The sequence below is a fragment of the Ochotona princeps genome, chromosome 10 (genome assembly GCF_030435755.1).
Source record: "Ochotona princeps isolate mOchPri1 chromosome 10, mOchPri1.hap1, whole genome shotgun sequence".
Lineage (NCBI taxonomy): Eukaryota > Metazoa > Chordata > Mammalia > Lagomorpha > Ochotonidae > Ochotona > Ochotona princeps.
In genome coordinates this window covers 14,295,705-14,312,914 of record NC_080841.1, presented here as the reverse complement: position 1 = coordinate 14,312,914, position 17,210 = coordinate 14,295,705, and the positions used below count along the sequence as shown (strand labels likewise).

Genomic DNA, 17,210 nt, shown 5'->3' with positions numbered 1-17,210 from the left:
GAATCCCTGCACACATGAGAGACCTGAAAGAAAGTCCTAGCTCCTGTCGTTAGACCAAGTCACCCCAATTACTGCAGCCATCTGGGGAGTAAACCAGCAGATGAAAGATTCTGTCTCTTCATCTCTGTTAATTCTGCCTTTCAAGTAAATAATCTCTAAAAAAAACAGACAGTGGCTTATCCTATTATGCTACAACACTGGCTCTACAGTTCTTAATTTCCTAAGACCTCTACTCCATATCAAGCAATTCCTATAAAGCACTTAAAAATAAATAAATAAATAGGTAGATAAATAAATGAATAAATAAACAGGGGCCAGTGCTGTGGTATAGCACATAAAGCTGCTATCTGCAGTGCCAGGTTGCAAACTTGGCTGCTGTACTGCTGGTCCAGTTCCCTACTGAATGTGCCTGTTAAGCAGTGGAGGATGACACAGGTCCTCGGGCCCCTGTACTCACACAGGCACAACCCAGTTCCAGCAGTTGCAGCCAGTTGAGGAGTGAACCAGCAGATTCTCTAACTCTGCCTTTCAAGTAAATATTTAAAAAACAAACAAAACATGTCCAAGTCAATGTTGTCCAATTTTGAAGACCCTGCCACCTGCTTTATTTCTGGAGAAAAGGCAAAGAGGAAATGATCCCGTGAACGCTGGGGGGCGGCTGCATCAGAAGCCATCGCTGTGACAGTGTCGCTCACCCCCGGCTCCAGCGACACTGATCCCTGAGGAAGTGGTGCCACCGCCTCTTCTAGAGACCCTAATTCTTCCCTAGAGTAAGACCATCCATTCTGCTGGGATAAAAGAACAGACAGCACCTCCACAGCGCCAAGTGGGGGTCTGAAGACACACAACAAGGCCAGGTTTATCCTCTGAATGCAAATTTTTACGTTAAAATATATTTAGAAATCATAGCTGTTTTTCCTGTTGATTGAGCCCTTCTCCCTCCCTCAGCTGAAGCCTCAGGAACCCAAGGGGCATGTGCGTCACTAACCCCCCAGTGGAATCAGATCACTAATGGATGAGCCTCGGGGCTGCCCCAACTGCCCCTGGGAACAGCAACTACGCTCTCAGGGAGAACGGGTACTGAGGATGCCACCAGTCAAAGAGCCGGACGCTGTGCACGGGGTCCAGGACGACTTGCACGCCCTGCTCGCTGCGCAGTTTCCGACCACCATGGACAGGAGAGTCTTGGAACACCAATCTCACTCGATGGTGGCGCATGTCTGTACTCACGTTGATGGTAAACTGGAAGGGGAGAGCAGATTCAGTACCAACATCAACAATCATGGGCTGCTCCAGCTCATTCTGACATGACAGTTTTCACTGACTGTGTCACAGATTAATCCGTAAGTTCCAACATCAAAATTTCCATAAGGTCCTTTCAGCTTCCTATGTTTTAACTATGCTAAAGAAAGCTTCATACACAGATGAATACATTGGCATATAAACACACAGATTACCATCAAGCCAATCTTATTAAGTGGATTAGGGCTGCAATAGATGAAGAGGTTTTGGTGAGTTAAGTCCAACAGGATGCATGAAATATAAACGTAACACATTTTTGTTCAAATCACAAAATTTCTACCTATGTGTCTGTAGCTCTGCACAGAACTGTTAAAGTGGGGAGTGCATGGAGGATGAGTATGTTTCTAGGGCATAAGCGTGCCAGAGCCTGGGGGTAGGGTGTTGTGCCTCTGACAGACAGCAGGCATGCCATGCTCTCGGCCATGCCAGGGGTCTGGAGGGCACTCATGAACGTACTGACAGATGCAGCCAAGAGTCCCCCTGAACTGCAGTAAGGACAGGATAAGAGGATGCCACCCCAACTTTCTCCACATAGTTATGTGCTACCTAAGTTCTTTACATGAAGCAGACATATTTATTTTACTACCAAAAAGCAAAAAGCCATTTTCACTATGAAAGGGGACTCCACACATCTCTATAGGTAAGCTCGAGATAGAAGACAATTATGTGCACTTGCCAGCTGTTAATACAATTAAAATTGCTTTAAACCCAGAAAAGTGTATCATAGACACAGTTGTTGCTCATCTAATTCTTAACCAAGCCTTGAGCAGAATCTCCCATGAAGGACATAGCCAACTACCCTGCACCTCAGACTCCGTTTACACCATCACAGGAGGGTCTTGGGGTCTGGACACAACGTGCTCAGTGAATGCCTCACTACTGTTACCAACAGGATAATGTTTCTCAAGCATTTATGAGCACTGCATAGGAAGAAGAAAAGGAAATGGGGACAATTCTTAGATATAATTAAGTTCTCCACAAATCTTGTTCCTAATATACAGGCCTGAATTCAGACTTTTTTGTTTCATTCTTAGATCTGTCCTTGCTGGTGGAATTTACAAATCTCTTTCAAATCCTAGATAAGGCAAGAATCTGTAATGGAGCTGCAGATGGCATCTGGAGCCCCCACTTACCAGGGTGAATATCATGCCCATGACAATTGGAATAAAGATGAAATTGAGGGTGGTGACCTGCAGAAGGCAGCAGTCCTGGTCCGGGTTGGTATGAACATCTTCATACTGAATGGGAGGCTGCAATCCTCCTCCCCTGCACTTGCTCTTTAACCTAGGGGACTAAGAAGCAGCATGAAATGACACAATGCCTAGAGAAGTGTTTACAGCTTTAAGAGTACACAATGAAAATCCAGTAACTCAACTAAAGCTAGCAAGATGCAGTTTTTGTTATCTCTTCTTCCTTTATATACGGTGATCTCTATACAGAGCTTAAAATTTTTTTCTTTGAAAAAGGAAACACACTGAACAAGTAAATGCAGCTGGCTGGTGGCACTTTACGCTTCAATGAGATGGTCCTTACTCCCTGTCATCTGATAAAGCCTCTCTCAGAGGCATTCCCATGTCTGATCACTATAAACCCCTTGCGATTTGTCAAAGAATACATCCTGCACCAAAGCGGTGGGAGGCAGCAGCAGCCACCTCCTGCAAGGCACAAAGGAGGCACCCATCTCAGCACTAGCAGACAGCGCAGCATTCACTTTCTTGCTGTCTTCCTAGTTTCCACCAGGAGTCATATGTCACCCCTGATAAGACTGTCCCTTAGCCCCTTCCCAGAAAGAGCCAGGGGGTTCTTTCCCCTACTATCTAACAGGCATCATGGACCAGGAGCATCTCAACTGCAAAATCAGAGCTAAAATTCTGTGTCTGAGATAAACCAACAGTAAATTTTCACTTACTTTAATTACAAATTATCTGTAACCCACCTGCCATCAAGTGAGGGCTGGGACTGTATTTGTAATTCGTCTCCTCAGTGAGCTATGAAACAGAGGAGACTGGTGGGGATGAGAGGCAAACGGTGCTCACTGTGGCCAAGATCTCAACTTGGCTCGCGCAAAAGGCAGACAAGGAATGGACCAGCACCTGCTCTGGTTACACAAAGCCCTTTGGTAACCCTTTTCCTCATGCTTCCCCAAACCACCTCACAGAAAAAAAAATAAATAAATAAAGATAAATGACAGTTGTCTAAAAATACATTCACTTTGAACAACAAAAATGTCTAGACAAATAACTTCAGTACATTATTATGTTTTAACGTGCCCAAATATACAGGAGAGTTAACAGACTAGTACATGAAACTTCTACATACATTTCATTTCATTCTATATATACACATCTGTAAATCACATCATTCTAGATGGGAAGGGCATACAGCCATTCAAAAGTAATATTAACACTCCACCCTGAAGTCAGTGTGAAAAAAGACGAGACATGGCCATAAAATCATCATCACACAGAACAGCATTAAGAGCTCTGCACACTCTGAAACCCACAGACTAGTCCTATTTCCTTAACTGACTATATCTCCTTTACAGTTCTTTGTGCTCTGATCTAGGAGCCACTCAGAGCTTACTTTTTTTGCATTAGGTTATCTTTGCATTTTTTTGATACAGAATCATTACCCCTTCCTTTTCTTTTTCATGGCATGAATAGAAGTTGTTTGTTTTAGTTTTTGAGAGGCAGAGAGAAAGAGACAGAAAGAACCGCCTGTGGGTACCTGCTGGGGCCAGGCCGGACCACACCAAGAGCAGAACCCCTCTGACCCTCAGCTTCTGTGCCGGGAGGAAACTGCAGTCAAGGGCCAAAGCTGGAAACTGAAGCCAGGTTCTCCAAGGTGGGACATAGAGGCTTTTTTTTTCTTTTTAAGATTTACTTACTTATTTCAAATTAGGTCAGAGTTCCAGAGACCCAGGGATCTCTCATCTGCTGCATCACTCCTCACATGGCCAGGCTCTCTGCAGGCCTCCCACTTCAAGGAGAATCCCAAGGCTTTGGGCCATCTCCCACTGCTTTCCCAAGCCACTAGCAGGAAATTGGATGGGAAGTGGAACAGCCAGGATACAAACTAGAGCACGTATGAAATGCTGGCTTACAGATAATGTCCTCACGCACTTTTCCACAGCGCCAGCCCTAACACATTTTAACAAGACTAACTATTCACCCCACATCTCTCTCTCTTTTAAGAGATTTATTTATTTGAAAGGCAGAGTAACAGAGATAGAGAGAGACACAGAGAGGAAGGTGTCTTCCTACTGCTGGTTCACTCTCCATAGACATAATGGCCATGGGTAGGCCAGGTCAAAGCCAGGAGACAGAAGACTCCATTTAGGTCTCCCACATGCATGGCAGCGACCCAAAGATTTGGGCCAATCTCCACTACTTTCCCAGGGACATGAGCAGGGAACTGGTAAGTAGAGCAGCTGGGATTCAAATACAGGCCATAGTATTGCAACTGGAGACTTAACCTGCTGTTCAGCGCTGGTCCCAGGGGCCAGGTTTTGATGACTACTGTTTGATTTGAATAAGGCAGCTTCACCCCATGCTATGGTTTGAATTTTTGTGTCTCCTCCAATATTCATGCTGAAATCTAATCTCCACTGCAACAGTATTAAGCGGCTGAGTATTCAGATGAAGCTCCTGGCTTTGGCTTGGCCCAGCCCTGATCACTGTAGCCATTTGAAGAGTGAATCAGCAGATAGAAGGTTAATCTCTGTCTCTCCCTAACTCTTTTAAAATAAATAAATCTCAAAATTGGGCGGGGGGGGGGGGGAAGGAGGTGGGGTTTCTAGGAGGTGACTAGGTCAGCAGGGTTTCTCCTTTGCCAATGGGAGTAAGGTCCTTAGCAAACAAGTTCCACTTATGGCCTTCTCCCAACCTGTGCCCACACCGTGCAGACCCTCCCAGGAAGGACAAAAGCACCATCTCAGAAGCAGAAAAGCACACAGCCTGGGCCCTCAGCAAACTTTGACCCTGCCAGCACCCTGATCTGCAACAAACTGCTGTTCTTCACAAACTATTCAGGCTGGGGTGCCTTACTACAGCAGCACAAATGGGCTATCACTCCTGCTGAAGTTTATTTCAAGATATCATCTTAAAAAAACAAAGAGATAATGAGACCATATACCTGTTTTTTGAACTTAAAGTTGAATTCCCACATTGGTTCCTGTCTGTTCCCAACAATCTTCCTGCACCAGAAAAGTAAGCACTGTAATAAAGTAAAAATAAAATAAACCAAGGGAGAAAAACAACCATTTAGCATGAGACAACAACAAGCAATCAGCAAAAATCTCTGACAGATCTAAAGCCAGCCACAGTCCCAATACTGAGACCCCCCAATCTGACCCTGGACCAACCTGAGAGTACATTACCCCAGGGCTCCTCAGGAAGCAGGGGAGGGGCCGGTATAAGTCTACTCGGAACACTGAAGTCAGTCGTTCTCATCTCTAAAGACAGAAGCCCTGGATGCAGAACCTGGAGCATTCTGTCTGACTCTGCACTGAAGTATAAGCAGCCAGGGGCCACCAGGTGGAAAGACAGCAGACAGGCCAAAAGCAGGCAGAGAGGGCTGGACCTCATACAGGAGGCAGCTGCTCGGGACCTTTGGAGAGCAGACAGCTGGGAGGCAACTACAGAGCTGGCTGAGTCCAGTCGAGAGTAAGCCCTCAGTGGACGCGAAGCTACAGCTAGGGTGAAGCACAAGAAGTCAAGTACCTCCCAGGGGACAAGGGGTGGGTCGTCCGCCGAGCCAGCTGTCCTGCCCTTCAGACATGCCCTGTACGTCCTGCTGCTCCATCAAAAATAATGGGCTTGCCATTAAGGGGAAAACACTTCTGCTGCCATCACAACGGCTCCAGTGTCCCACACAAGCTAAGCTAGTGAAAAGAGAGAGAAGGGGAATCAAATACGAAAAACTGGAGTCCAGGAACTGGGACAAATCCCTGTAGGCATGCTGGCACTCCCTGACTTCCATGCAATCGTGGGTAAACAAGTGGCAAGGCCATGCATGGGACACCTGCCACAGCAGGTCCCATCCCTTCAGAAGATCTCTACTAAGGCACAAAAGAAGCAGCCAGATGACCTGGGTGAACTATCTCAATGAAAACCTTGGTTTTCATTCCACCTTGGCTTTTTATAGACTACTTTAAAAAACCATTAGTACACAATGATAATATGGACAGAGGGGTATTTTAGAATTTAAGCAGCACTTGCATTGTGCACTGGAGCCGCTAAGATGCGTCTTGCCTGAGGAGTCTGTCTGAGGCTGCTCGCTCCCTGCAACTCACACCTCTCGGATGGTCCCCGCCCTCAGCACACTCAGTCTGGCACTAGCTAGCGTTCCTGGGAGGACACTCTAAGTGTGAGAAGATATACCATCCGCTCATATTACAAGCAGAAGCAGCTGCCGGGCGAAATTCTACTCGCTCAGCATTCTACCCCTACTCTAAATCCATCACAAGCAGGATTTTAAATTAAGCTCTGCCAATGTGCCTGATCACCTCAGTGTGCAAGCTGAGGGGGAGGCCTTGGTGATCTTGAAATAAACAGTAGCATTTTAATTAATATGCATCAGGTGAATATTATTAGCTCAAAGCTAAACTAGGGGCGAAATATCAACATACAACATCAATTACCAAAAACCTGAGTAAAAGAGAATAGAAGTTCTTACAGAAGCGACCTGAGGCAGGAACTGGGCAATAACAATCACCAACAAGTTCAAAAGATACAGAACTTAGTGACACCGAGACAAAGCCACACGGCCTGGCAGTGGTGACCTCACGTAAGACTGCATCAGGAGGGAGGAAAGGCGAGAACAGACCATGGACCGGCAGACCACTCTAGGCAGGAGACTGCCAGAAACCTGAATGTCACATATGGGATAAAGTACTGAAAAAACCTGGAGAGAAAACAGCCTAGAACACAGGGAGAAGTTGAGAGCACCGAGGCCTGGGAATCAGAGTGGTGATCTCCCACAGAGCCTGGCACCTGGCCCTCAGCAACTGCTAAAGACTTCTAACACCAGAATCCTTGAAAGGGGTCAACCCCAATGTCAAGGTCATATTAAAAAGAGGAAAACAGTGAGTTGTTCATACTACAAATTACAAATTGTTAAAAGCCCCTTCTAACCATTAGAGTTGTTTTCTTCCTAGCCCAAAGCATCCAAATCATTATTACTATCTAAAGGGGTCCAATGTACAATGCATGGGAATGAATTAAAATAAGGATAAGGAATACACCAAGAGCATAAGAAAGCTTTGGGTTAAAGCTAATGTAAGCCAGTCCAGCAAAGCGGAGATGTCTTGTTGAAGTGAACCCGCTGAGCCCTCAAGGTGTCGGTCAGATCCTGAGCAGCCAAGGCTGTACAGCCCACCCCATCAGAGCCAGAAAAAGCTATTATGAACCACCACACACGGGCCCACCCATCCAATCCCAGCTCGAATCCTCACTTACTTTGGAATTCTTTAACGTGCTGGGAGTGCTTTCAGGAATGGCTGGATTCTTGGAGATTCGAGCAGCAAACGGTTCATACATATGGTACAGCGAGCGAATCACACAGGCACGCAGACAGCGCAGCTTCTCCATGGACTCTGGCCGCAGGCGCAAAGGCAGAGAGGCATCCAGCGTGTAGTGCCTGAAACAGGACACATGACTCCTACCATCATGGGGCCTGTCTGTCCTGCTCTGGGCCAGCCTCCTGGGCCTCCTGGGCCCCGGATTAACTTCACTGCATGACTCCACTGGTCAGTACTGGGCTTGTCCCCATTGCTGACACACACACATATCACCATGTCCTTAACCACTCACTAACTCTGGCTTCATCAGCTTATAATTCTGCATTTTTCCATCCACTTAAGAGTTTAAATCCTATTTTACCCTATGCAAGAGCAAGTGTCTGAACTTGTATATTTATATAAGTCATATAGTGGATATTGAACCAGTATAATGTATTTCAGCAGCTCCAACAGAACCTTTCATGGAGAAAAGTCATTCTGGTTCTCCTGTCAGATGTCCCAGAAACTCTCTACTCTGCTACCTTAACATTCCTTCCCAACAGTCCTACCGACAGTTCACAATCCCCACCACACTGCCACAGCCAGCATCAAAAGCTAGGCCTTCCACTAACTGTATGATTCATTCATGCCACACCTCTCCACCCGTAGGACAACCTAAGTACAAAAACTATACAGTACTTCAGATGGTTACCAAAACTAAGGAACAACAAATCCAGTTGAGGCATCTGTAGCTTTCAAACATTCTAACTAAAATAAACCTCTGAAGAAAAGTCAGAGATGGTTCTTTCTGGGACCTAAAGCAAGACTTCTTTGCTGAAAGTAGATACTGCAGGGCAGAAAACAATCACAAGGAAGATAATTACCTGCATGAATTAATAATATCACATTTAAATTAGAAAGTGGCTCAAAGAGTCCACAGGTTAGGCCATGCCCAGGCATGGAGAAAGAGCCAAGAGGTCACCATCCAGGGAGTGGCTCCAAATCACAGACAGCAAGGAAATCAGCCACACAGAAAACAGAGCGAGCTCTCTGTGGCCGCACCTTCGGTACAACCTGGTCCAAAAGGCAGCAGTGCAAGTGACAGTCCAGGCATTCTTACAGATCAGGGAAAAGTTCACAATGTCCTCAGGGCGAATGTAGGAGGCCAGCAACAGCCAAATATCCATGGGATACTCTTCTCCTGCAGCCCCATCCAGGTCTTCTGAAACAGAAACAAGCAGAATCCATCTTCTGCTACACACGTATCCAGTGCCCCAAGGCTTGCAGTTAACAGACTTGTAGGAGCAGGCATTCGGTACAGCACTTAAGACATCACTTGGGACACCCACACCCCATATCAGATGGCCTGAGTTTGAGTTCCTACTCTGCTTCTAATCCAGCTTCCTGCTAATGTGCATAATGGGAGGCAACAGGTAATGGCTTGGGTACTTGGCTCCCTGCCACCCATATGAGACCAAGACTGAATTTGCAGCTCCTGTCTTCAGCCTGGTCCAGCCCAGGTTGCTGCCAGCATTTGGGAGTGAACCAGCAGATGCAAGAGCTCTCTCTTCCTCTGTCCACTACTGAAATACAAAGAAATAAAGAGGAAGGCAAAAAGCTTTCTCTCCTGTTCAAGTGAATAATCAGGTGTTAATATTAAGACCTTTGCTTAATAACTATTTTATACTATTTTGAAGTTTTTGAAGTGTCTTTATACTTAGCATATCAATCAGATCTTCCCTATTTCTATAAATCAACAGAAATGAGCAGATATTATTGTGGCCATTTTACTATTAATAAAAAATAATTAGGGGCTGGCACAGTGACATTATAGGCTAACTCTCCACCTGCAGTGCTGGCATCCAATATAAGCACTGGCTCTAGTCCCGGCTGCTCCACTTACGACCCAGCTTTCAAGAACTTGGACGTCAGGTAAAAGAGCAGGAGAGACAGAGAAGTATCTTCCACCTGCTGGTACACTCCCAGATGACTGCAACAACCAGCACTGTGCAAAGCTAAAGCTAGGAGCCAGGGTCTTACTACAGGTTTCCTACGCTGGTGCAAGGCCCCAAGGACTTGAGCCATCTTCCATTGCTCTTCCAGGCCATTAGCAAGGAGCTGGATCAGAAGTGGAGCAGCCAGGACACAAACCAGCACCCATATGGAATGCAAGCACAGTAGGCAACAGTCTTCCCCACTACAACAATACCAGCCCCCACAGCGTCCCTAACTCCAAAACCCAGCTGTGTCCTATGAAACTCCGCCACTGCTTCCCTCAGGTGTCCTAGCCATTAAACATTTTCTTTAGGCATGTAAACAAAATTGATTTCAAGCTGGCATGAGGAAATTACAAAGGGCAATCAGTAAGTTACATGATACATTGATTACTCAATCACTGCCTGCAACATGCTTCCTGTCTTCTCCTCAGTCGCTGCCACTAGCCTGTGAGCTGGCCAGAGTACCCAGTCACTCCTCAACTACATCACTGTGCCACTCGCCCTTCCTCAGATCTCATTAGTGTGTGGCTCTCAGCCCTGAGGGCCGCTGTTCACCTCGGGTTCAGGTGACAACAGGTGCTCCAGGGAGTCACCTGGACTAACCTCCACCCTCCATCTCGCCTCCTGAGAGCAGTCCCGGGACTAACTTCCACCTTCCATCCCACCTCCGGAGAGCACAGTCCTAAACCCAGCCGCCTTCTCCTGGGCAGACAGTCCCTCCCAGAGCTGCCGCTGCTTTCCAAACCACAGCCTACTACAGCACTGAAATTCAATCAAGCTCTGATTTCCCCTTCAGTGTAAGAGAAATCCGGATGTCTACAACATCCACTCCTGGTTCCGATCCCTTCCTGGCATCTCCAGGATTCATTTACTTGCTCTACCAAGTCTGGGCTTCAGCTCCTCCCACATCATATCTTTTCTCTGAAAGAGAAGGCAATGAGAATTCTCTCTCCTGAGACCCATAAAGATGTTTACAAAACTGAGTGATATAAAAATCTATCCTGCAGCTGGCATTGTGGCATAGCATCTTAAGCCCCCTTCTACAACACCAGCATCCCATATGAGTGTCAGTTCAAGTCCTGGCTGCTCCACTTTTGTTCCAGTTCCATGGGAAAGCAGCAGAAGATGGCCCAAGAACATGGGTCACCGTACCAGCATGGGAGACCCAGAGGAAGCTCCTGTTCCTGGCTTCAATCTGGCCCAGTATGGGGTGTTAAAGCCTTTTGGGGACTGAACAACAGATGGGGGCTCTCGCTGTCTGGCTCACCAGCTCTCTCTCTCACTTTACCTTTCAAATAAATAAGCAAAATAATAATAAAACAAAACGTTAATGTGCTAGCAACAGAGATATATAAATAAACATGTGATGTGAAACAGCCTGATTTCCTGATTGCCCGCAACGACGGCATCCCATATAATAAATACCAGCCAGAGTCCCAGACTCCTAGCTCCCGGCTCCGGACTGACTCGGCTTCGGCAGTTGTGGCCATTTGGGAAGTGAACCAGCAGATGGAAGCTCTTTCTGTCTGTCTCTCCTCTCTGTAAAATCTGCCTTTCCAATAAAAATAAGAGAGGGAAAAGGGAAAGATCTTCCAACTGTTACTTGAATCTCCAACAGCCAGGGCTGGATCAAGCCAAAGTAAAGACGCAGGAGCTTCTTCCAGGCCTCCCACAGGACAACAGGAATCTAGGCATTTGGGCCATCTTCCACCACTTCTCTTAGGCCATTAGAAAGGAGCTGGATTGGAAACGAAGCAGCCAGGACTTGAATTGGTGGTCATATGGGATATTAGTATTTCAAACAATGACTTTACCCACTACACCCCAGCACCGGCCCCAATAAATCTGATGTTGTAGTTGTTGTTTAAAAGAAAAAAAGGAAATTCTGACACATGATACATAGGAATGGCCTTGAAAGCACCATGCTAAGTAAAAGCCAGGCATAAGAAGTCACATATTTTTTTCTATTCCATATATATATCTATCTTGAATATGTAAATCTACAGATGCTGAGTAGGACACTGTGGCCATTTGGGGAGTAAACTAGCAGATGGAATATCTTTCTCTCTTTCTCTCTGCAAATCCAATCTATATTGCCAATAAAAATAAATTTAAAAAAAAAAAATCTGAGTCCAAAAATACATGCATCACTTACCATTCACTTCCTCCCAAACGTAGCTGATCATCATCAGAACCACCTGTGTGGCTACTCTGGGTGTGAGACTGAACCCTAATGTAAATAAGCTACAGGTTTTCACTAAAAATGATATATCAAAGGCAGATGTCTGGTCTGATAGTTATGACACTTGCGTCCTGTGGCTGGCACTGTGACACAGTGCATTAAGTGGACACTTGCAATACCAAAATCCCATGCAAGTGCTGGTTTAAGTCTCAGCTGTTCCACTTCCAACCCAGCTCCCTGTTAGTACATCTGGGAAAGCAACAGAGGATAGCTTGCTTGGGTCCCTGACACCAAGTGGAAGGCCTACATGGGGTTCCAGACTCCTAGTTTTGGCTTACACATCTAACCATTATGGCCATTTGCAAAACAAACCAGTATATAGAAGAGTGCTTACTCGCTCTCTTCATTTTTCCTTCCATCTAACTCTGCCTTTCAAATAAATAAAATCCCAGAAAACAAACAAAATGCCTATGTCCCATACTGGAATGCATGGGTTCAACTCCTGGCTCTTGACCCCAGCTTCCTGCCAATGCAGACACTGCAGACCCCGGGAGGAAGCAGTGAGCGCTCAGTCATTTGGGTTCCTGCCAAATTAAGTTCCCACACGCACCTTCAGCTCTGACCCACTCCTGGATATTGATGGAATGTGGACTGAGACTAGCGCACAGGAATTCTGTGTCTGTCTCTCTAATAACAAGAGTAATTAGTAAGGTGTCAATATTAGTGCATCTGCTGAAACGAATGTTCCCCATTTATGCAAAAAGAATTTAGGGATAGAGACTAAAGCAGTATATGAGAACTTATCTTTTCCCTAATCTGTCTGTAAATTAAAAAGCTACTTTAAAAAAAAGCCTATTGGCTATAAAAAAGAAACAAAGAAAAACAAATACAAAAATTATTTCTTAAAAATAATTATTCTGGGGCCCAGTATGGTAAAAGTCCTCATCTTGCATGCACCAGGATCCCATATGGGCGCCGGTTCTAATCCCAGCTGTTCCACTTCCCATCCAGCTCCCTATTTTTAGTCTGGGAAAGCAGTCGAGGACTGCCCAAAGCCTTGGGACCCTGCAGCCGCGTGGGAAACCCGGAAGAGGCTCTGGGCTCCTGGCTTCGGATTGGCTCAGCTCTGGCCGCTGTGGCCATTTAAGGAGTAACTTAGCAGACGAAGACCTTTCTCTCTGACTCTCCTTCTCTGTAGATCTGACTTTCCAATTAAATAAATAAATAAACCATTAAAAGTAATAATAACTATTCCAGGTTCTACTCTAAGGGATTCTGATCGACTAACCCTGAGGTGCAACATGAAATCTGAACAATGGTCTGGCACATACTTATTTGTTCTTTCTTTCATTTGTGTATATTCTGTCTCAAGATGTCAACATATACTTTTCTTCTCCACCAACACTGTGCAGACATACAGTAGACATTAATGACTACAGAGCACTTAAGAGGCCATAATTGGCCTGGCACAATAGCGTAGTGGTTAAAGTCCTCGCCTTGCACGCGCCAGGATCCCATATGAGCACTGGTTCTAATCCTGGCAGCCCTGCTTCCCATCCAGCTCCCTGCTTGTGACCTGGAAAAGCAGTTGAGGACAGACCAAAGCCTTGGGACACTGCACCCCCGTGGGAGACCTGGAAGAGCTCCCGGCTCCTAACTGGCTCAGCTCCAGCCACTGCAGTCACTTGGGGAGTGAACCATCAGATGGAAGATCTTCCTCTCTGTCTCTCCTCCTGTCTGTATATCCGCCTTTCCAAAATAAATAAATAAATCTTAAAAAAAAAAAAAAAAGAGGCCATAACATCATCTAACTTCATCCTACATAAACACGAATTACAGCGAATCTACGTGTCTGGGCAAAGGTCACACCTCTGCTTCCTCACACAGTTCAGAAATGCAAAGGCTTCTGTCCTCTTGTCCCCATAAGGGTTTTTATTTAATAATGACATGTTCTCAACAACCTCCACCATAGTTCAGCTCACCAATGAACTCACCAGCCTCTGCTTTCAAGTTTAAGCCAAAGTACTAGCCCATGCCCACTCGGCCCTGTTGCACTCCCAGATCTCAGAGGAGAGCTGGATTTTCTCCCCACTCCATTTCCTCCCAGCCATCGGAGAAAGTGACAGCTCTGAACTGCCACCGCAGGAGGGCCACAAAGATGACAGACGGCGGGCTGGTACCTTCGTGTGGCTTGCTTTTCTTTTTCCTGGAGACTGTTCTTTCGTAGATACTCTCCTCCTGGTCCTCCAGCTCATCACTGCTGTCCAAGACGTCACCAGCCTCACCAGCCCCAGAAAGAGCTTCCTCTGCAGGAAGCTGGGAGGCTTCCAAGCCACAGAGAGATTTTACTAGAAGAAAACGAGGCAACAGTGAGATGGGGTACCTTTCCACCTGGGTCTACGGTTTAACCAAGCCATACCTGCATGTACCAGCAAACAGGATGAGGGGTTGGGAGTCAGAGAACACAGCCTCATGTAGTTTTTAAAATGACCGTTTTAATCTCTCTCTCTCTCTCTCTCACACACACACACACTCTGAAAACAGCAGGCAAGCAGACTCCTTCACAGAACCAACTTCAGTCCCTGCAGAAGGGCTAAGAATCAAACAGGAGAAAAACACAAGGTGAATTCTACTCCTGTTTACATCAATTCTGAGGGGCAATGTGTGGGAAGCAAGGGATTCCCATTATACCCAGTTCTTGGCTGGAGACACTAGGTCCCCTAAAGACAAGAGAGAGAAATACATGGCCAGAGCACCCCAAGGTGATTCCGCTAGGAAGCAGACTGCACCATGCAATCTGTGTGAACCCCAATGCTGGGGTGAACACCCCGGGAGGAGCGGTGGAAACAGGGGAACCCACAGGCTGTGTCCTACTGCGGGCGGAAACACAGGACACCTGCCATGGCGACTCCCACGCAATCAGCAAACGGGAAGCAAAGTAAACAGGCTTGGGGCGCGGGGGTAAGGGGCTACGGATTGCGGGCTCCACGCCAACACAGCACCCCAGGATACCCAGACGCCGGCTCCGGCCTCGGCCTACCTTCCTGCTGCACGGCGTTGGCAACGGCTTTCTTGACCCGTCCAGACCTCACGACCGCCGGATCCGAGTTGGCATAATCCGCCACGGTCACTGAAAAACAGCGCCGGCCCTCGAGAAAGCAGCCTCCTAACCAGGACTCACTTCAGGAACCCCCACCCCACCCCCGGCAGGTGGACGCTCGCCTCGGCGCGTCCAGCCCCGGGTCCTCAGGCAGCCCGCACCCCGGCCCGGCCCGGCCCGAGCCGCTCTCCCATCCCGGCAGGTGGACGCTCGCCTTCGGTGCGTCCAGCCCCGGGTCCTCCAGCCGCCCCCACCAGGTCGCCCACCTCGACCGGAGCAGGCGTCGTGGGCCCGGAACTTGAGTCGCTTCCCTCTCTTGGGCATGGCGCCCGCGTCGGGTCGAGGCCGGCCTAGCGGGCCGGGACCCCGGGCCATGTCTCAGGCCAAAGAGCCGGCCCCGGGAGCCGCGGGACAGCTCCGCCCGGCTCGGCGGCCATCCCGCCTCGGGGACAGCTCCTCTCGCGAGGACTTAGCGCCGGGGCTGCGAGTCGCCTTAGCTGCCGACGCCCCTCCTCGAGAGCCAATCACCGCCGGGTCCCGCTTCTCGCGTCATCATCCGGCGTCCGCGGATCGAGCTGGGTCAGGAGGGTTGCAGTGTGGCTGGCGGGGTGTCTGTTTTCCTCCGCCTGTTTTCTGAGTTGATTGGAATCTCAGACCCGCGTTGATTGGGAATGAGACTTTGCATTTCGTCTTGCTCAGTCCCCTGCTGACGCCATGGCCTCTTTAGCACCCCAAATAGCACACATCGTCTTCACCTCTGTCACCAGACCCCGCGACAAAAAGGTTGGAGAGGAACCACTGTGTGGAGGGTCCTGCTCCAACATCGAGGTCATAAACCCTATTGTTGATACGGACTCTAAAATGGATTGCGCTGTTATCCCTAGGGTAACTTGTTCCATTGATCAATAAATTGGGTCAATTAATGGTCTAGTTGCTTAGACGGGTTAGTCATAGCTGAATACATTCGGAGGTTGGGCTATACTCCGAGGTTACCCCAACCAAAATTTCTAGCTTAGGGGCATAATTTGTTGAACTCAATTGGAGGAGAATTTTATTTGTGTAAGCTAGTTAATTAAAGCTCCATAGGGTCTTCTCATCTTATTGTTTTATCCCCACCTCTTCACGGGAGGTCAGTTGCACTGACTGGGAGCGGAAGACAGTTAAGCCGTCGTGTTGCCATTCATACAAGTCCCTACTTAAGGAACAAATGATTATGCTGTCTTTGCACGATCAGAATACTGCCCGTTGAACTTGCGTCACTGGACAGGCAGTACCTCTAATAGTTATGATGCTAGAGGTAAACAGACGGGGCTGGGGTTTGCCGAGTTCCTTTCACAGGACTCCTTTTAATCTTTCCTTGAATGCACTGCTGTGTTGGGTCAACAGTAAAATTTACGTGGGTACTAGGCGTGGTGTGTTTACATATAGTTGTTAACTATCAGTGTTCATAAGCTTGTGCAGAGGAGAATTGGGTTCTTGTTACTCATACTAGCAGTATTGCTTCTATACACGTGTAGATTGGTCCAGTGTTGTGTGTGTTGGGAGCTTATAGGCTTGTGTGGGATTTAGTTTTCGGGTTGTTGTTGTTGAGCTTCAACGCTTTCTTAATTGGTGGCTGCTTTTAGACCAACTATAGTGATAAATTTACTTACTCTCCAACTCAGGCTGTATCCTGGTTCTAAGGGGCTGTCCCCTCTTAGATTAAATTTTATGCTTACATTTGGATTTAGAGTTTCTGTTGGCAAGCATAAAGTTGAACTAAAATTCTGGTCTGGACAACCAGCTATCACTAGGCTCGTTTGACTTTTCACCACTATCTGCAAGACGTCCCAGTATTTTGCCACATAGGAATGTTTGTGCTAAAAACTGCTCACAGATAGCTCATCTAGTTTCGGGGTCTTTGACTAAAATTCTTTTTGCCAAGTGGTTTCTAGCTAATTCATTATGCAAAAGGTACAAGGGTTAATCTTTGCTTTTTATGCTATTAAACAATCTTTCATCTTTCCATTACGGTACTATTTCTATAGCTCCTGAGTTATATTTCTATCTCCTATACTTTAAGAGCGGTAAATGTTTTATTTTAATAAAAGGTTTGATTATACGGGGTAGGTGGTTTGGCCTAAGAATAGC

General features: G+C 47.0%; 1 protein-coding gene across 3 annotated transcripts; it reads right to left on the bottom strand.

The window, feature by feature from the left end:
• Positions 1–867: 867 nt before the first annotated feature.
• TMEM183A (transmembrane protein 183A) lies at positions 868–15,557 on the bottom strand. 3 transcript variants are annotated; one of them, XM_004578749.4, is made up of 8 exons: positions 15,347–15,556; positions 15,021–15,110; positions 14,161–14,328; positions 8,864–9,023; positions 7,761–7,941; positions 5,437–5,517; positions 2,436–2,594; positions 868–1,242 (listed from the first exon to the last, which is right to left on the bottom strand). In XM_004578749.4, the coding sequence occupies exons 1-8, from the start codon at positions 15,453–15,455 to the stop codon at positions 1,057–1,059; spliced, it is 1,134 nt and encodes a 377-aa protein (XP_004578806.2). In that variant the 5' UTR covers positions 15,456–15,556; the 3' UTR covers positions 868–1,056. The 3 variants fall into 3 exon arrangements, with proteins under 3 accessions (XP_004578806.2, XP_004578807.2, XP_058525009.1); XM_004578750.4 differs by having other exon boundaries at positions 8,864–9,020; XM_058669026.1 differs by lacking the exon at positions 5,437–5,517 and having other exon boundaries at positions 15,347–15,557.
• Positions 15,558–17,210: the final 1,653 nt, after the last annotated feature.

Bases quoted from the DNA above. Each gene is read 5' to 3' on its own strand.
- TMEM183A (XM_004578749.4), bottom strand. From the start codon at position 15,455: ATGGCCCGGGGTCCCGGCCCGCTAGGCCGGCCTCGACCCGACGCGGGC. The intron at 7,942-8,863 runs GTGCGGCCACAG...GTCCTGTTTCAG, and splicing joins TGGACCAGGTTGTACCGAAG to GCACTACACGCTGGATGCCT. The intron at 2,595-5,436 runs GTATATGGTCTC...GCTGCTTCTTAG, and splicing joins ACTTTAAGTTCAAAAAACAG to TCCCCTAGGTTAAAGAGCAA.